The sequence below is a fragment of the Andrena cerasifolii genome, chromosome 13, assembly GCF_050908995.1.
Source record: "Andrena cerasifolii isolate SP2316 chromosome 13, iyAndCera1_principal, whole genome shotgun sequence".
In the NCBI taxonomy this organism is placed as follows: domain Eukaryota; kingdom Metazoa; phylum Arthropoda; class Insecta; order Hymenoptera; family Andrenidae; genus Andrena; species Andrena cerasifolii.
In genome coordinates, this window is record NC_135130.1 from 2,884,905 (window position 1) to 2,906,694 (window position 21,790).

A 21,790-nucleotide genomic window follows, 5' to 3' on the forward strand; every position below is an offset into this window, starting at 1 on the left:
GGTCTTCAAAAAAAATAGTTCCATTTGAAAAACCGAACCTGACCATCGTATCTTTTAAAATAATAATCGAAAACAAAATTCGTTCGCGCTAATAAATGGGCCCCCTCGAACCATGCAATTCCCTATTTTTTTTATATTTTTATCGACAATTCTTTAAGAGATATCGCGCTGTCCACTCCTTAGTGGGACACCCTGTATGTCGACTGTCGCTACCGTGTACCTTTACTCGTCGCGGAGCCATTCCAACCTAACCTGAAACTTATTTCCTTAATATCTCATCACGCCTGCAATATTTTCTAAATTTAAAGGCATCTTTCTTATGTAAACCGCATATAAGCTTTCGAGTAAGACCAATTTCAATAAAATCGGTCCTCGCATAACAGGGATATCGTAATATCGTCTCGTGGATCTGTCAGTTACGATATGGTTTTTCTTCTGATTCTGATTCTCCAAAAATTTTCTTTATAAGTGTAAATTATTACATGCATGAAAGAAGCTAATTCCCTTGCTCATGAAAACCGTCCTTCCGGAAATCCTTTCCAGAAATTTTATATTTTGACCCTCCCCTAACATCCTCAAAAAAATAATTGTCACAACAAAAATTCACAAATTACGAAAAAAGTTCACAAAGTTGTGAAATCCACTTTTACTAATTCCACTTTAGTACAAGAGCTTTTCCCAAAAATAATGTTTCCCCGAAAGTCGTTTTCGCCAAAGACTTTCGTCCCGACGTAAATTCGCGAAAAGGAATTAAAAAAGTTCAACTTTACTAATTCATATTGTACTCGTTCAAAAAGCGGGGTAGTAGAACTAGAAAATAATAGCTTGAATTCCAGCGATTAAGTGTGATGAAAAGCTCTTGTAGTGAAGTGGAATTCAATGAGTCAAATTAAACAGTAAATGATTTCTTTAATGAAAATCAGAATCTTTTGTTTTATCAATTTCGAATTACCTTAGTTTTAAAATTATACATATTAATAGTATTAAATAATTTAAGGTGAACAATCCGTAGATTTCAGTTTACAATCGTAGATCCGTAGATAAAGTAAAAAATCCGTAGATAAAGTAAAAAATCCGTAGATAAAGTAAAAAATCCGTAGATAAAGTAAAAACTCCGTAGATAAAGTAAAAAACTCGTAGATCTACGGAAAAATCCGTAGGGTTGGTAACACTGACACATTGTGTCTCCATGCGACTCCACAACGACTTGTGTGATGGGGGAGTAGGGGGCGATATGTTTACGCATCGCCATGGATTATTAGTACACTCCTACTGTTTATAGTTGCTTTGATATAGCGGTCGTGACAACCTACCCGTGTCACAACTGTACCCAGTCTCCCCTACGAAGCTCCTGACGCTTCGAAACCGAAGGCACATATTTTTAACCTACGATATTTCCAATTTACAACCTGAAAATACCATTCAAATTGGAAACCTTGGTGTACTTAAAGACTACTGGAGATGGGATGATTTTTTTTATATAAATATTCGACGATTTTTTAAGAAAATTACCAGCAATTTCAAAGTCCTACCAACACGTTTAGAAGAACAAGGGAGCGAGCTATTATTATCCCTATTCCGTCCTCGAAATCGCTTGAAACTCGAAGGCGACTTGGTTGCAATCGGAAACTAATCTACAGTGGCAGCGTTCCACGTAGTTTAATGGAGTAATTATAATGCAACGAGGCAAGTTATCGTGTTAATATTCTGGTCTTAGACAAGTGATGTCAATGGTGTACCGCAAATGAAGGAGAAGGTCCTCCGACTGTCACTGCAGATGCATTCAAGTTAAATTGGCATTGGATTCTGAGAAGGCAAATCCAAGAAGTGATACACTGAATCATGGCAATGAACCACCAGGCAGGTATTAAATTATAACTTACCTACAAGGAAACCTCTTTGTCTGACATTTCGAAATTAGAGATGCAATTCTTTCATAAATTCAAGAATATTTATCGTTGCAATCGAATTTCATGGTGCATAGGAGAATCAATTCTTGGAGGGATTAAGTAACGCAATTATGTAATATGCTCTGCAGAAATAAGTAAAGTTTTTTGGTACCAATAAACACTGATAATATTGCTACCTACATCCTACATTGCATAATTTTTATATCACTCAAAAATTGTACTATATCTCACGAATAAATTATACATAACACTCTTATAAACAAAGTGACCTATGAAAATAATTCTAAAGCATTATAAAATACTATTTGCACGATCTAATTATGATAAATTTTTTTCCGGAAAGTAATTAAATTATTAGTAGCAAACAAGTGTGCATATTGCAAGCAAATCTACTTAAGTTCAGAGCAAATGAACAGCACCTTTAAAAATGATAATCAAGTTTTTAATATTTAATATTTACCGAAACTGATTCCCGAATTTGTTTTGGGAAATATTGCAAGTTTACGATAATCTGATTGGGCATGTAAACGAACAAGCAACATCCTGATCCAACATTATTATTAAATTTTAATAAAATATCATTGCATCCCTGCTCCAATGATACAAGTAAACATTTGCGCTACAAGGTATTTAATTTAATTAAGAATAACCGTCGCCATGGTTAATTCAATTTTGTGACGCACGACCCCGGACACATTAATATGTGCGCCTGACAAATTGCGCGCGAAATATTTGCATTTCTAATGAAACTCCACGCCGACAGAGATGGCCAAAGAATACAGCAAGGATTTTAAAACGTAGGTACACCGAAAAAATGGAGCACCGAATTTCCTCGTGGCAGCCTGCGGAGCGTGACTCTATTTGCAACGTTAACGACACACGGTCGTCTTTTCAAGATGAAAAAGATCGACAAAGAGTGATCTCGAAAAAAAAACAGTAAAAAAAGAGATGGCTTCTGGGGACGACCTTTGAAAAAATCGATAGTACAGCTTACGCATTAACGCTTTACCTGTAATTAGTTTGCAATTTAAACGGTATTATCGGAGACGATACACGCTGATTTTCCTCGGGATTGGCAATTTTATTAATTATTTAGCCTGGCCGAAACTATAATTAAGTGAAACGTAACAAGCAATTTTCTACGTCTCGCTTATTACGTTTGGCTTCGGTGATAAACGTCACTTGAAATTTAATTTAACAACGTGTTATTGTAGTGTCAATGCTGTGCAAATTTAATATGACAGAATTTAATGAAACATATTAATGTATATTTTACATTAGAACCGTTTAATGTTGCAATCATATTCTCGTAAATGATAAGAGATTTATGATGGAAAAAAGTGTTTTGGCATTTAATGGCACATTTTAGTGTAGGTACGCTTATTTTACGAAATAAACGCAATATTTTTTCTCATCCGATTTCAATTTTTGTCTGTTTTAATGATTAATGATTTCAGCTCCAGTGCGTATGATTAAGTATCGTTGACTTTTACACATTAAAACATCCCTTTAAATTGTGTAAATAGACGAACTCCTTCGAGGCACAGCTGGGGTAGGTATGTGTCTTAATTACGGAAGCTGTAAGCCAGTTTGCGCAATCAGATATTAATTAAAAAATACTGCAACTAAATTAATATCTGTTGTTACACAATTCTTTATTATAAAGGAAATTTTTAATTAAAAAAATTATCTACATCTGTTAGAAAATATAGGAAATTTATAGTGTTTGTATCTCACGGGTCGATTTCATCAAAAGATACGTGTTGGATTCTTAGCCTGTATATTTAGTTTCAACGAATACAATACAAGCCGCTGAAGACACTGTTTATAATTAATTGATTTATATGAAATAAATATTCTATCATATCACCGTAAGCGTCTTGCGCATTTTTTTTTTTATAAATACGTACAATGTTACGATATATTAACTATGTCAGTTTCTGTATTAAATCTTATTCGTGAAGAATTAAATTTAATTATGAAAATTTGGTTACGTTTATTTATAGATGTATTTCTGTTATTCAGAATTTTAATACCATGGTTCCGTAACTGGTGCATCTACCCTGGGTAAATATAAATCCACCGGCATTAACAGACATTTCCCTCTATTTTCTTCTTTCAAAAAATTAGTTTGAAGTAAATACACATTGTCATAACTCTCCAACACCATTTGTCTCTGTCCTTTAATGGAATCAGAACATCTTTCGCAACTTCGTACTAAACGTTTCAGCAATCCAGCATTGCGCATATTTATTAGCGCGGAATAAAAACACTTTCAAAAGGTAGTAACTCCATTTTTCAATAGAGTATAGAAATCGCGGTATATTCGGGTCGATCCCCACATCTATGTAATAAAAAAAAAAGATCATTCTTTTCACTACCAGAGTACTACTACTACAGTTGTAAATTAGATCTATAACTCACTCACACTGTCCTGCACAAGGAAAAAGTCTGGACACTGAAAAACAACCATAATATTAAATTTAAAGCAGTTGCACAGTGAAGGGAATCGAAAAGTACATAGTTACCGTAAAAATACTTTTGCAACAGAATGGAAATTACTTTGTACATCAGATAGTACGACGTGGCAGACAGAGTCATTATATAGTTTGTGAAAAGTCATTAGACTTCAAGGAATACACCTTCTTACAGTTTTCAGTTAAGAATTTTTCACACCTCTATGAATTATTTCTTAAACATGAGAAAAAATATTCATTTCAAATGGGTCATTTCAAGTCGATCACTTTTTCGACTTCATATCAGGGATTCCACTAAAATTCAAATATGCTATACTCCACATAAAATTGGGGGAAGTGTAAATCGTCATTTTGCTGATTTCGAGTTTGTTAAAAAAAAATACAGGATATCGAAGTTTGCTACTATGCCCATTTTGTGTTCATCCGGAAGTTGCTCGATCTACGTCATGCCATCAGGGGCAAAGCATCACATTCAATTCCTAATTCTTCAAGTTTGTTGTCATCCACAAAAACAATCATACAATATTAACCTGTTAACCGGCATATTTGTCGCATCGAAAGCGCTCCCTAGCTGGAGATTGACAAATGACATAAAGCGAATTAACTCGTCTTGCCCATAGCAGATATGAATATGTCTTAATGTTATTTTTGATAGATACAATTAGAATAATAAAACTAAAGATAGGAGGATTCACCGATAAATAAATGAACAATTTACTGAAGAAATATTATCATTAAACAGATAAATTTTTATTTTAATTTACTAACCATATGTGTTAAAAATGTGAAAGGAAAGAAAACAAAAAAGAAGCGAAGAAACATCAGAAGGTATAAGTACTGCCTTTATAATGGTAATAAGAAACAAATGATATTTACATTATTTTGCCATTGACGCAATTTTTTAATATTAGTGACGAGTTAACTCGTCTTGCCCAGTGATGAAGCATTTTCAAATTACGACTCGTCTTGCCCAGTGAAGAAGCATTTTCAAATGACGTGTTAACTTGTCTTACCCAGAAAAGAAGCATTTTCAAATGACGATTTTAGTCGTCTTTCTCAGTGAAGAAACATTTTCAAATGACGACATAACTCGTCTTATCCAGTGATGAAACACTTTCAAGTGACGAGTTAAGTCATCTTGCCCAGTGAAGAAGCCTTTTCAACTGACGAGTTAACTCGTCTTGCCCAGTGCGGAAGCATTTTCAAATGACGAGATAAGTCGTCTTGCCCAGTGAAGAAGCATTTTCAAATGACGTGTTAAGTCGTCTTGCCCAGTGAAGAAGCCTTTTCAACTGACGTGTTAACTCGTCTTTTCCAGTGAAGAAGCATTATCAAATGAGGACTTATCTTTTCTTGCCCAGTGAAGAAGCCCTTTCAAATGACGAGTTAACTCATCTTGCCCAGTGAAGAAGTCTTTTCAACTGACGAGTTAACTCGTCTTGCCCAGTGAAGAAGTCTTTTCAACTGACGAGTTAACTCGTCTTGCCCAGTGAAGAAACATTTTCAAATGACGACATAACTCGTCTTTCCCAGTGCGGAAACATTTTCAAATAACGAGTTAACTCGTCTTGCCCAGTGGAGAAGCATTTTCAAATGACGAGTTAAGTCGTCTTGCCCAGTGATGAAACACTTTCAAATGACGAGTTAACTCGTCTTGCCCAGTGGAGAAGCATTTTCAAATGACGATTTAAGTCATCTTTCCCAGTGAAGAAGCATTTTCAAATGACGAGTTAACTCGTCTTGCCCAGTGATGAAACACTTTCAAATGACGAGTTAACTCGTCTTGCCCAGTGGAGAAGCATTTTCAAATGACGACTTAACTCGTCTTGCCCAGTGCAGAAGCATTTTCAAGTGACGAGTTAAGTCATCTTGCCCAGTGAAGAAGCCTTTTCAACTGACGAGTTAACTCGTCTTGCCCAGTGAAGAAGCATTATCAAATGATGAATTAACTCGTCTTCGCCGTTTAACAGTTATATATATATATAAAATCCAAATACCACTGACTCACTCAGTCACTGACTCATCGCCATATCTCTGAAACCACTAATTCTCTGACCCTGAAATTTGGTAGGTAAGTTACTCTTAGCCCCTAGGTGGTCCCTAAGAAATCTTTTTAAAAACTCTCTCCCTTCTTCCGAAAAAATAAATAGGTACAACCCGGCTAACGCCAGGAACTTTAGCTAGTACACAATAAAGGCAACAATTGCTGCATCTCTTTGCGCGGTCCGTGGTATGTCAGCCACGAATGCAATAAAATTGGAGCGGTACAAAATGAATGAGTAAAACGAACCCCGTCGATCAAATTCCAATGGATTTTCCATTTGAACCGCTTCTTTGTGACGCGCGCGTAACTTCGTGAATAACAAGCTGCGCCGGAATGCTCGTTGTAAAACGCTCGCCATCGCATGCAAATATTCTACTCGAGACCACTATTTGTTTGGGCAAACGCACCGATACTTGTTCTATTTGCAGTTGTCTAGTGGCAGGTAATACCGCGGCAAAGGGAGACGGAGCAAATAAATGCGTTTGTTCGCTCGTATTCGAGGCTTTTTCGCTGGCTCAGTTCCGCACACAGACCAATCGCATTTGAAATGACGGATTTAATTCCTTAACGTCGAGGCCAATTTGAATTCATACCCTTTCTGACTTTATCTGACCGCTTCCTACAGGGTGTTTCAGGAACGAGGAGAGACATTTTTCGGATACATAGTGCCTTGCATAAATATACCAACCCCGCCACAATTGAATGCATAGTACAATTTAATTCTCTACTAATAATTAAAGTCCAGAAAGTATATTAAAAATAAATGATAGTAAATTCCCACGCACAGCAACTTTGAAGAAAATTATTTTTCACTTTTCAGACTTGTGATGAAATATTCCAAATAAAATTTTACATTCAAATAATTTCATACTTGCATCAATTAGATTTGTCCAACGTGTAGTATGGCACAGAAGAGCAATGTGCCAGAGTTAATAGACAATGTTAGGGAAGAACGATGTGATAATATCACTATGCTGTGCTGAAATAATGTGGCAACAAGATAATCTTCGAACTATGTTAAAGCAAGTTTCTAGCATAATAGTATACTATTACGACTATGTACTGGCGTGTTGGCGTTAAGTTTAGCTTTCTGGTAGATCCCAACAGGTGGAAAGTCTGGTAGATCCCTAAATAGCTTTCCATCACATTCTGTTCTCGGAAGTTGGTGTAAATTCTCGTGTAACTATGATTCTCAATTTGGAGAATGTAAGTACATACCTATGTATGTATGTATATCATTTTCATCCTTAACGACTTTGTTGTAAAACATTTGCCAGACCTGGTTCTTCATTACTTTCTTTGGCATAAAAATACAAAAAAAATTGACTTTGAATTTCGACCGTCAAGATGAAATTATGCATAATATTTTAAATTACTTCAGTGCCGAAAATAATAGTAATAATACCAATATTAAAATTTCTTTAATCTACAATGGGTAGTATTATATAGTTATTATAAGTTTGAATTGTTATAATTTAAGTTGCTGCTCTCGTGTAGCCGTGTTCTTATGGCACACACTTCGGGTATTGCTCGATACCAATCTTCGGATGATTTACCCCCAGGGTTTCTTTCTAATTCTTTTGAAGCTGGACCGGTATATGAAGAAGACGAGGATTTAACGTAATTTACGTAATGCCGAAATGAGTTCGAACATTGTCACATTTTCATTTCTCCACTCGTTTTTTATCATTTTCCCATCACTTTTTGAATAAATGATTACACTTTCTTGATTCCTTAAGGGGTTATACCTAGTCAGACCACCGAAATAAGGTGAATATTTGTGAATTTTTTTTGAAGAAGCGGAAGCTTATATTTTTACAAAACTTATTGCGCTTAAAAGAGTAACATTTAAAGAACATTTGGTAATTTTTTCGTAGAAAAATATTTACGTTTATAATAAAATAACATGCGACATCCAAGAAGCATTTTTAAAAATTTGGTTTTGCGGTGAGCACTGCCATTCGGAACCAGATTATCTAAAATCACAAAACAAAAAACATTTCGTTAGTATATTAATGCATCCTCAGGTTGGCGGAGAGAATTTTCCGAAATATTAATTTAAAACAAAATGGCGGCTATTTAAAGTTGAAACCCTGATTTTTTCGCGTAATTTTTGCACGAAAAGATCAGGATTCCAATTTTAAATAGCCGTCATTTTGTTTTAAATTAATATTTCGGAAAATTCTCTCCGTCAACCTGTGGATACATTAATATACTAAGAAACCTTTTTTTGTATTTTGATTTTAGATAATCTGGTTCCGAATGGCAGTGCTCACCGCAAAACCAAATTTTTAAAAATGCTTCTTGGATGTCGCTTGTTATTTTATTATAAACGTAAATATTTTTCTACGAAAAAATTACCAAATGTTCTTTAAATGTTGCTCTTTTAAACGCAAAAAGTTTTGTAAAAATATACGCTTCCGCTTCTTCAAAAAAAATTCACAAATATTCGCCTCCTTTCGACAGCCTGGCTAGGTATAACCCCTTAAGAAGTACTTACGTAATAACTCTAAACTGACCTGTATGAATTTTTCGTTTGCAAGTGGTGCCAAAAATGGTCATTTCCTCGCACCATCTTTTATATTGTATTCTACTATGTATGCATTTATACTTCATAGACGTATAAAAGGAAAAATTGCGACTACTACTTTTTACACACCCTGTATATCATGATGATTTCTGACTGCTCGTATCCGCACACGCCAAGAGCGACCGAGTTAACATGAAAACAAAGGACCACGAACGCGAATTCTACGCTCCAGGGGTCGGGTCCGCGAGGTTTTGTAAAAGAATACTCGACTTGCACGTGGTGCGTTTCGCGGGACACTTGACCTCGATGGTATGCGTGTACTCGAAACGAACCTACAGAATTATAATGAAAATTGAAGACATTTCTATAAAAACGACCACAATGTGGCGCTAAAACGGCTCCCTGTGCACCCCTGCAAGGGCCCACCAACACTTTAAAATCCCTATATATTTTATATATTCTTCGAAGTAGCCAGAGAATACAAAATTTGATGTAAAATAAATAATAAGTTCCTGACATTGGAACTCTTCCGAAAAAATAACATAATTAACTGCTAGATAATTAAAAATTCCATTACTGATTACTGGTTCATTTCTCAGTTTCAAACTATTATAATAGTGAAATATTTTGTACTTCGTAATTAGGAGTTTTGCAATAGGACATTGCGTCACAAAGGACAACTTTTATACATGGAACATTAACTTTCAAAGTTCTATAATGAACGTACAAGTGCAGTAATAAACAACTGAAACTTTTAACTAGTTACTAAACTAACTTTCAAATATTTTTACTAAAGAACACCAGTTAATAATTTTCCAATAATCTTCATAATTTCAATAATGAAGTGTCACGAAAGTATCATTATTTGAAACTGATCTGCCACAAAGTCTTAACTAAAACAATAATGCAAATGCCAAACAGAGAAGGTTAAGATTATTCACAGTACTTCCACGAATATAAAAATTAACGTTTGTAATATTGTTCGAAGAAAGTAGTTGTAGTGTAACATTACTTATATTCTTATTTTTCCAGCCTTATAACCATAATATTTAAAAAAACTAGTTTCCATTTTATTTTCAAAATTCGACCCACCCCATTTCAGAAATCCTCTTATTCACCTGTTTAAGATTAACACATTCGCATTCTGCATCAGAAGTAATTTTCCTTGCAAAGTTTTATACAATTTTACTTACCCTTAAAAACAATCAACGAAATCACTCGCACTATTAATACTATCAACTTCACAACCAATATATTCTCTGATATTACTGACTGTATTCACTGAAATGCTTTCCTCTTTAAACATCAAACGAAATTAAACGATTATTTAAAAATTCTTTTCACTAGTATCGGCATCTGTAATTAATACACTGAATTTTTATTTAACCAAAATTTGGTTTCGTTACTGAATTCCTCATAATCCCAAATGTCCTTCAGACAACCAACGCATCCGAGAAATTTAATTAACATGTAAAGATTCCTTCCTCTCGTTCGTCCAGGATTAACGTAATTAATTACCCACAGCGGTGTAATTCGCCCTTTGAAAAGTTCAGCCCCCGTTTTCCACAAGCCCGCGGAGTATTTGCAGAGCGGCCGCTGAACAGGATATCACGCGGACAAGTCCAACACTACACAGAAACTAAAAGCCGTGTACACTTACCTGTTTGTCAGGCTCTTTGCCTTTGGTGGAGATGAAGCGATCGCAATAGCAACCCTCCAGCAAAACAACGCCGCTGGGCCTCGGACAGTTTTCGTTTTCGTAATAGAACAGCAAGTTCTGCAACAGACATGGCCGCCATGCTCAGCCATTCGTAGCAAATGGAAATAGATTCCATTTTTCCAGTTGTTTTTTGTTACGTACAGAATGTAAAAATTAATTTATTACGCGTAAGGGAAGATAGCGAACTCTACAATTCGAAAAATAATGTAGCTTTGGGAATATGGAGAGGGTACCTTAAGGGGTTAGTCCACTGTGACGGTTTGAAAAATTAAGCTATTTTTAAAGATTTTTTTTTCCGTAGATACAATATATAATCTAATAAATCTTTTTGGTATTTATTAAGCTACTCTTATATTATACAAAAGAGAATTAATATATTTTTTTTATTTGTTTTGAAACTTTAAACGCGATTATATCAAAACAACATTTTTTCAACTGGTGTAGGTGATTGGAAAAAAACTATTTGACCAATTTATTTGTCCTAAAATTATTTGATTTTAAGATACAATTACTCTGCAGTTCGAAACTAAAGGAGTAGTCTAATAATAATTATACGTCTTAAAATTATTTGATTATGAGATACAGTCACTCTTTATAACCTGGCCTGTACTCAGTATTCCAAAATTGAAATAAGAAATTGCAATTGCAACAGCGGGTACAAAACGTCTTTGATATTAGAAATGAACCAGGAGAGTTCGAATGTCTGTTAAGCCAGGAATCCACCGGGAAGCTAAGCTAAGCTATGCGATGCTATGTTTTAACGTAGCTTTTTGGTGGAAAAGGTTCCATAAAAATGTATTGCAGCTAATTTTTTTAAAACGCAGCATGGCATAGCATAGCATCACGTAACTTAATTTAGCTTCCCGATGGATTCCCTGCTTTATAATCAATATGGCTTTGATATTCATAAAGGCCTCTTCCGCCATTTGTTGCCAATTAATGGTCCATACTAAATAGAAGTAGTTGTATCGTGGTGACAAATAGTTTGAGAACCAACGTTTATTAGACATTTTATATTACACTTAATCTGAAAAGTACACCTGCAAACGTGGCAGAGCTCCCAACTGACCCGCATAGGAATAAAAACGACAAAAGGCTTCATCGATCGTGATGGAGGATTAAATGACATTGAATTTTCTACATTAAATATTAACGCGAGCCTTGTGACAGTATCAAATAGCTGCACAGAAGCCGCGTTCTTTCATCGTGTAAAATCGCTAATTAAAAATCTGTTGAATCACTGGGCGCGACCCGATTAATTCTCCAATCTGGTTAAAAGCCGCGAGGACACGCGCAATTTAAGTGAAATTAAAAGAGATCTAGTGGTGGTCCACTTACCTGATATAAAATGAACCATCGTAATTGCCACTTTGTCGAGTCGGCGGTCCGCTTGTGCAAATATCCAGTCAACGAGTAATCGATATGAGCTTTCTCCGAAAGCATGATTAGCTGTGAGTCGTTTACTCTCACTGCAACATAGAACGTGAACAATGCACATGAAATAGGCGGCTGTCATCAGTGAAACCACAATGGATTCGTAACGTTTGCTTGCCACAGCGTACTGTACATACATATACAGAATGCACTGTGATGCCCGTATGGTTAAACGTAAATAATTCGAATTGGTATTTATTCGAAGCGCTTACTATATATTTGAATCATTGTAAAGTATTCGATGCAGAAAATATCATTATCTTTGATGAAGTAATGAGAATTGCAATTGTTTTGCAGTAAAAAACAATTTATTGTTTTCAATAAAAAAAAAAATTATTGCTTTGAAGAAAAAAACAATTTATTGTTTTGAAGAATAAAAAGAATTTATTGTTTTGAAGAAAAAGAGAATTTAATGTTTTGAAGAGTAAAAACAATTTATTGTTTTGAAAAAAAAAATTATTTTTTTGAAGAAAAAAACAATTTATTGTTTTTGAAGAAAAAAACAATTTATTGTTTTGAAGAAAAAAAGAATTTAATGTTTTGAAGAGTAAAAACAATTTATTGTTTTGAAAAAAAAAATTATTTTTTTGAAGAAAAAAACAATTTATTGTTTTTGAAGAAAAAAACAATTTATTGTTTTTGAAGAAAAAAACAATTTATTGTTTTTTTTTTAAGTAGTCCCAAAAGTAACGTAACTTCCACGTACACCTTTAACAGAATAGCATATGGAGCTTTGGAGGTTTACTAATGCATACTACCTTCTGTGACTGCATTTCTACTTTCTGAATTTCTAGATACTTCCTGTCTTTGACCTAAATTTTGAGGATGTATTGAAACTTCACCCCGATTCACAATGATTAATTACAGAAAATTGCGCGTTGATTAACAGTAGAAATTTCCTTGGATCGAATCTTTATTGTTGGAGATAGAGCAACATTCATTGCGGACGCACCGGGCAGTCGTGAAAACGCTGCCTTGATGCCCTGGGACTCCCTCCAGACGGCGACCTCTGGATCCCCTCTCTCTACTCGTCCCTACCTAGCGACGCGCGCGGGTTGTACGTCTTAACGTTCCCAAATTGTACTTTCAAACCGTTAATTACATCATTTAAAACTAACCGCGCATTATCTTCCTTTCCGACCTGCAAACTCTAACATTTATAGATGGTGTAGAATGTAGATGATTAGAAGTAACTTCAGAAAAAACGTGTTGATGCACTCATCTGATTATAAAGCATCTAAGACATCTTAAGGGGGAATACCACTGTGACGCGTAGACGGTCGGATAAGTAAACCATGTTTAAGAATTTTTTTCAGGAATGATTTACAGTTTTCATTTAAAATTTGTATTACCTACCTTCAGTACAATGTCTTAAGAGGCCATAGAAAAAAAAATGAATGGATAAACATGTACTCAATGTATTAATTAATTTTCTAGACCCACGCTGCGCGCTGGTAGGATGTGTAACTATGTAACAGCAGGTCTGAAATCAATTTTTTTTTATAAACTATACGAGTATAGTTTCCGTTGCAGTTACCGATTTTTTAAAAAAATTATTTTTATAAAAATGGTGCGCTTTAGGAGAAAAAGTTTCGAAAATCCGTGAATAAGATGGACAATATTTCGAGCGTATTTCAAAAAAATTGTTTTCGATCAAAAATCCCGTACCTGCAACGGAAACTACACTCATATAGTTTCTAAAAAAAAACAAATGAAATTTGATTTCGAACCTGCTGTTCCATAGGTGCACATCCTACCAGCGCGCGCGAGGGGTCTAGAATATTAATTAATACATTAAAATTTGTTCATGTTTTTCTACTCATGTTTTTTTTTATAGTCTCTTAAGACATTGTACTAAAGGTAGGTAGTAAAAATTTTCTATAAAAATTGTAAATTATTGCTGAAAAAAAATCTTAAAAATGGCTTACTTTTCCGGCCGTCACAGTGGTGTTCCTCCTTAAGGTGAATTCCCACGGCGCGTGGCTCACAAGGGAACACCGCGAAACTTTATTCACCAATTGGGACGCAAGGTTGTGGGTTTATACAGTGACTCAAGGCAATAACAGCGATATGTTTCATTCGTGTCCAATTGCCCTTTAAGGGTGTGAAAATTAACTTCAAAGTCAAATAGGCACTCCCACTTTTTCGCGTATAACTCCTAATGTACAAGAGACAGAAGAAAATGTTTGCAACAGAATGTTAATAGTGCAATAAGCGCTGCAAGCTTGACTTAACAAAATTTTGAAAAAAGTTTTTTCGTCAGGTATTTTTTTTAACTATTTTCGCTCGCCAAACAGTCTCGCCGAGCCACGGGCCGTGGGAATTCACCTTTATAGTGTAGGCAATATCTGTTTAGTAATAATATAGAAAGTGTGTAACCAGCGGCCATGGCCGTGATGGAGACACCGTTTCTCGTAATCTTGGAGTTTCCACAATTTTAGAACAATTAGTTTCTTTTTTATTTTACAAGATTGTATGATTCTTTTTATATTTGTTATTATCACCAGACCTATATCTAAAGAGTGTATAAGTTCAAATAATAAACAGATCTTTAAAAAAAAAAAAAACACCGGTTCTCGTAAGATCACCGAAGTTAAGCATCACGGGGCGGCGTACTGGGGAAAGATGGGTGACCACCTGTCTCCTGGTGCGCCACTGCTGTTGGGACCCGAAGGAAAGAGGCGGGAAAAAGGAAATGACTATCGTTACTTGGTCAGTATAAGCAAAATTCTTGAAACGCCATCCTGTGTTAAAAACACACAGGAAAAACAAAAATACAAAATACAAGTACAAATAGAAAGTGTGTATGTTGGGAGGTGGCATACACTGTTTTGATTTCACCTGTTAACTATCACAAATATGATAAGACACAAATTAATCTGTTCCATTTTTCATAATATTTTACTTTTTTAATCTTGCATTTATCTCCTTCGCCATGCAAACATATTCTCAAATCAGAAAACATGAAACTCGAAAGATAGTTTTCCGTGATAATATTATGACATACTAAGCACGTTATACTTTTTTGTACGGCTCGAATAAGTAATTAATAATGAATTCCTGACCCCATTTTCTATCTTTCAAGTATCCGTTAGATGAATATTTTAGAAGTATTTCGTTACGAAATATTTTGCTCGAGAGATTTTAACCTCCCGAATCGTTTTATCGAGAAATAGATTTGGTATCCACTTATTTCCTCGTATCAGCATTTATTCGAAACAAACCACGTTCAAGAGTTGGCAGTATCGGTCAATACTGCAGTATTTCAAAGTGGAACTGTACACGTGGGTTCATTTTGTCATGAAATTCGAAATGGGTCTGTAGTTCGCGTGCGGTATGAATATTCTTGCATTAAATTAACACGCGGTACACAAAATTCTGACAAGTCCGCATGCATTAGCGTCGAACATTTGGATTACAAACGTCTCGATAAAATTCCTGGGATTACAGCGCCACGAATCCTATGCGTTAGACCCGTTTCAACATTTACATTTGCGACGTTGCACTTTACCACAGCCGAGATTTATGAAAGTCAGGACTTAAGTCGTTCATAAGTATTAGGATACCTGCTGCATTTCCACAGAATGTGATACTGGGTGGAGATTGACTATTTCTCACTGCTTTTAATTTGGAACATTAATTAAAATAAAAATTTTTTACAGTTTTTCGATGCAACGTTTTTCACAATTATTATTCCGCGAAGAGCAGGTGTCCCTATATTTATGAATATCTATATATTTTTCGAACGTAACACAAAAATGCAAAATATTCACAGTTGAAGCTTAATAGTTTTTCGAAATTTATTTTTAATCCATATTTGAGTTCGTTGCAAAGAAATAACATAATTTATGAACAGTTTTCAAACAAGGAGATAATTACTTCCCCTGGAAACTAAGAATATATTTTTTAAAAGACGAGGAGAAATTTTAATTTGCTTTTTGTTCAATTAATCAATTCAAGTTAAGTTTGTGCCTCAGATTCCATCAAACGAAAGAAGTAAAAACGGTTGGAATACATTACTTGTTAAACACGAGTAATGTTATTCAGAGTATTAATGTTGCATTACTCGCCAATGATGTTGGATATCACATAAATTTGCAGGAGCTAGTTGGAATTTTACGCATCAATGACCAAATTATAAAATCAACAATGTGGTATTATTCGTGACGATGACACGGTAACTTATTTACAATAATTAACGGAAAGCATAAAACGTATTCAACTAATTTATGCAGATTACATTGCTCACTGTACGTTACATAAATCACAATTGACTTAATTCAATTAAATATCAAATTATCGTAGTAGAAATATCCAAATATTATACAGGTCATACCATTTCACACGAACTGAAAATTATTCCCTGAAATTATTTAAATCTGTGTCAGTATCTTGATCTTTAGTTAACTGGGGGTGAAATAAAAACCTCATTTTGTCGAACAGAGTGTGAGTCAAGTCGAATGACGTTTTTCTATGTTATAGAGACGATTTAAAGATTGTACATTATTTTGATTGTGTATTTCTAAAAATATGTGTATTTATTGTAAGTAGATTGCACTGGACATTATTTAAAAAAAAAAACGGCCACAACTATTTCTATTTGTATTAGTGACGTGTTATTTAATTAGTAACGTGTGAAATAGTTCAATTAAATTTATTTATTTGCAAGCAAAGGTTCTAAGAATTCTTTTAATAATCTGCTATAATCGTTCAAGTATGCTTAAACTTGTCGTTCGTTAATTGGATATAGCATAGCAGGAGGGTGAACTAAAAACGTTAGTTTGAATTTTAAAACATTTTCCAAGTAGTGAAAGTAGAGATACGATGTACCGTCGGAGTTTCGACGTCGCAAAATAATATTTTGACTAGATTTTCAGGATTTAATAAGAGATCAAGCCGAGCACGGTTGCGTCGTACTGCTGTGCAGGGTATCCCACAGTTCTCTACGTAAAAGCAAATAAAAAAATCGTGGAACGAAGCCCTCCCATGCAACGACTGTTTTGAATGAGATAACTGCAAATATTTTTTTAACATCTAACTAGCTACTTATGTAATCTTTATTCGCGTTTTTGAAACTGTGTGTGAGTACTGTGAATATTGAGCAATTCAAAAATCATTATTAAAATATGTTGTAAGATCTGTTTATTAATGTAGGTAAAAATTTATTTATATTTCATAAATGGAAAATCAAGATATAATAATCGTAAAGTCAAGTAAAAATATTATATGATATTTCGTAACAGAATCAGATTCTGTTATAGGAAAATAATAAAAGATAATAATATCATTGTATCGTCACGAAAAATAATAATATCTTAAGGTAATTAATAATAAATAATAAATAAATATGATATTAAATATAGAAAAATAATAATATCTTAAGGTATTATTAAATATCTCATTATTTAATAATACCTTGAGATATTATTATTTTTCTATATTTATTATTATATTTATTTATTATTTTTTTATTTGCTAATGCAAGTAAATGAAGGTTCGTAAAAAATCGGCAAATTTTTCTGAAAAAGTAATTTTACATGCAAAGATATTTATAATATTTTTTACCTTTAATTCTTAAGAATATTAGTTTTCTTTATTAAGCCGCTGAATCATAGAATAAATAGTGTTTATAATTGAAGAAGGAAAAGATCTCTAAACTGCAGGATGTTTCGATATACCTGCGTTACAAGAAGTTATCAGGAATATTTTTACAGACATTCGGATAACTTTTTCTTTAACGTGACCATTTTTTTGAACTTCAATATATGGGAGTTTTTCGCTTCGAAAATAAAAAAAAATCATTCATCATATCTGTCGATACAAATGATGATACGACTGAAGAATTTAAAATGCAATTGCCAATAAATTTGTACACCTTTACGACGTTTTCATTAATTGGAGCAACTTTTATTGGTAACAATTTTTAAAATGGTCCACATCTCAAGCGGTGCGACCTAGATAAGGGAAACAAAGAAGGAACATATGAAGAAGAGGAGGCAGCAAGGGAAAACAGATTGCCTGAGATCAGACAGATTTTGCATCCAATATACCAATGGCTATAAATTAAGACAGCGCTCAAAGAGTTTCCATATCGCTGCTAGGGATTGACAGTGGCGTAACTCAATGAATTTCAATTTAACAGTAAAAGCAGTTGAAAATTTGCATTTGACTGAATACTGATCATATAATTTGCTTAATCCTTGTACGGGAATTGGGTCATTTTCACCCAAAATGGAGTCACAAATCGTTATTCTTTTTTACTAATATATTATTTGAACTGAAACTCCTTCATATTTTCAAATAACTAATAACCGTCAATAATAAATACCTAACATCTTTTTTTTATTTTTTTTTTATTGTGTACATTTAATAAGTTCTTGAAATATTAAACCGTAATACTGAACTGAATTTTATTATTGTATGTTCGTTGCTTGTAAATACATGATATTGGGTCAATTCGACCCAAATTTACTTATCCGTGCAACTTTACAAATTCCGTATAAGGGTTAAACTGGTATTTTTTGAATGGTGCCATTATCAATGCCAAGCAGCGAATATTCATGTATTCATGTAGGTATTGGAAAACCTATCGTGCTCGAGACGCCCGCAGTAGAGTCCCTGCGTGTAGACCCCGTTTATCGATGGTCGTATTTGCTGCCTCACATGTACGTATTGTGACCAGAAATAGCAAGAATATGTATACAAATCTAAATAATTCAAACCTCGCATATTACTACGAATTTGCAAATTGGCCCTGTAATAAAAATATATATAAAAAAATTGTATGTTAACCTCTTAAAGCACCAATTAAAAAAATAAAAGCGGTCGTTTTTCCACGAATATTTTTATTCTCTATTTTCTTAAAATACAAAAGAACATTAACAAATCTTGAAAAATAACCACAAAAAATGTTGTTTTATGTTGTTGTTGGTCTACCGAGTTAACTCGAGCGCGCGGAAAAAAATCTTTTTCTAAATAGTCCAGTGAAATTAGGATCTGTCTTCGGAATAATTCCCACCAAACTAAATGTTGGTATGAGCCTTTATTTGGTCGTTTTAAACAATATGTCAAAAGTCCCCATCGATCCGACCGCTGCTAAAAATTTTACAGAGGGTGGAAAAATACGACAGTTTTTCGCGAATATCTCCTTATCTAGCAGTTTTGCGACAAAAATAGTGATTATACAATTTATAGCCTAGGAAATTTTCTACAAAAAAGGTCCTATGAGTTTTTTTCGTAGGAGTAACCATTTTCATGTATATCGGGTTACCAAGTTTCAACCCCCATGCATTTGTCAAGGGATGATCCCGAACCCTGAAATTCACAAAATTATGAAACTCTGTAAATATGCAGGGGAAGTCCTCCTGAGTATAACGCAATTTCGTTTGCTACCCAAATTCATTCCAACAGGGTGCAATCGACCCTTGATTTTTTTTATATTTTGTATCATTACTCGCGAACTGTAAGAGATAGAAAATAAGTATTTAGGAAAAAGTTACTTCTTTTACCTAGAACTATCATTTGGTAAGTTGTAGTTATTACAGTTCTCACAGTTCGCGAGTTATAACACAAAATCGAGAAAAAAAAACGGATTTTCAGGGGTCAATTTCACCCCCTTAGAGTGAATTTGGGCAGCAAAAAAAAAATTTACTAAAATTTCGACGGTGATATGTGACTTCAAATAAAATCAAACAAACTCTGTGATTATCCTTTTTCTTTACAATGGATTTGAACAATTCTACAGGAAAGTGAGGGAATTACGAGCGCGGTGTAACCGAACACCGCGATATTCGTTGGTTACGTTTCTCCCGTCCTCCCGCGGTATTGTTACGTGATGCAATTCTGTGTTTAGATAATTAACCAAAGTTCAATTATCTATAAAGTAAATCTGATTAGAGCCAATATTTTTGTTTCAATTTAACTTTTCCCTATGTTGGTAATTCCCCTACTTTCCCCTACCAACATGAAAAGAGAATTGATGACTATTCTATGGAATGAGGCTATCATAAGTTCAGTAGTTGAAATTCTGATAGCTAACTATGAAATTAACGTAAAATTGACTAGACTCTAGACCAGGGGTGCACAGGGAGCCGTTTCAAGGTTGCTAAGTTTAGAATCGGTGAGGCGAACTGCAGTAGTGTATTAAAGTAATACCAAATACACTGCAGTGTATTTGAACCCAGCTATATACACTACTGCAGTTCTCCTCACCGGTTCTAACCTTAGCAACGGGACAGGCGGGTTGCTCGCAGCTAGGCGCTAAAAACGGCTCCCTGTGCACCCCTGCTCCAGAGGATGAAAAATGTTTCTCCACAGTCTTTTTTAACCGCGCTTTGTGCTGTTATTTTTCTCACACCCTTGTTACAGTACCCTGATATGAACAAATGAAGAAAAAAATTGTGATATCATGGACTGTTTTCCATTTTGTATGCCACTTATCTATCCCATTTGCATAGAAATCTCTGTTTCTAATTTTCAAGTAGAAATATCCAGAGACTGCACCCATTACCTCACAATGCACTCTTTATCATAAACAATTTTTCAACGTCAAAGCAGAGGATAAGCAGATAATGTAAAGTTAGCATATTCTAGTGGACCTTCCTCTCTCGTTAAGAAAAGCAATCTTTTTATGCTTCACTGCAGTGTTTAATTTTGTGCAATCGCGAGCAATAGGTTATCTCTGAAAATGAGAATTTTCACCTCGTTTTAAATGTTTATAATAAACTGAGCCTCTCTGATACCACCCTGCACAGAGAATAACTTACTTTTGACGCAACTCACGTTTTGTTACTAATAATGTAGATGCCCCTGGTTTGCAAAACAGTTTGTTTCTTGATACATTACACTAATCCATCTGTTTCTCATCGCCAGCAATTAATTCATTAAAAAATGCCTCAGTGACGAATAAAACGAAGTAAACAAGTTCTTACCCCATCAGCTAAGTGCTGTTTTGACAAAACTCGGGGCAGCTAATTGTTTTAGCTGAAAGTTAATTCGAGGCATATTATCCAAATTCCTTGTGGGGTGTGTTCCAAGGACGTCTTTCAAAGCAACAGGTGATAAGCTTCAATTTTCTACTACCATTGTTCGCAAATTATCATAGGAAATCTCAAATGGATAACGAAGGCATTTAAAATCCAAAATTTACCAAATCGAAATTTCCCGAACCATCTTTGACTTTGCTGGTCATTTGATATTGACACTCAGTCCATGGAATTCCACAAAAAGGGCCACAAGAAATGTTTCGTTTCGTAAGGGACAGCACCACTTTGTAATTTAAACGATGCCCTAATGAAGAACCGCAACTGATTGGGTATTTTCTCCTTTAGCGTAAACAGGTCCAAAACTGCGTGGGTAAAAGTTGTACAACTTTCCCACGTACCTAATAGCAGCTATTACTGAAAACATAAACGCTCAGTTACCCGGAAAACTCAATCACCCGAATTTCATTCGTAATTAGTACGCATGATAGACGTCGTGTTAAATATAATTTGATCGTCGAATAGATTAAAAATAACTGCTCGCGGGTATTTATACGAAAATCATATTCCACGTAGCTCTTCAATTTATGAAAAAAATCACTTCTTTCACAGATAAAAATTGAATTCGTTTGATCTTAAGGGGAGGTTCCGGTCTAAAAGTCGATTTTTTTTTTTATTTCATTTTTCGAATGTT

General features: G+C 34.4%; 1 protein-coding gene across 5 annotated transcripts in view; it reads right to left on the reverse strand.

Annotated features, from left to right (window-relative positions):
* LOC143375970 (ras-specific guanine nucleotide-releasing factor 2) overlaps positions 1-21,790 on the reverse strand; it is a 178,777-nt gene that overhangs the window by 136,719 nt on the left and 20,268 nt on the right. For 4 of the 5 annotated variants that reach the window (XM_076825699.1, XM_076825700.1, XM_076825697.1 and 1 more), the window contains exons 3-5: positions 12,020-12,150; positions 10,622-10,738; positions 4,339-4,368 (exon numbers count right to left, since the gene is read on the reverse strand). In XM_076825699.1, coding sequence (XP_076681814.1) covers positions 4,339-4,368; positions 10,622-10,738; positions 12,020-12,150 — 278 coding nt within the window. The remainder of the gene's footprint in view (positions 1-4,338; positions 4,369-10,621; positions 10,739-12,019; positions 12,151-21,790) is intronic. The other variant, XM_076825701.1, reaches the window with a different exon arrangement.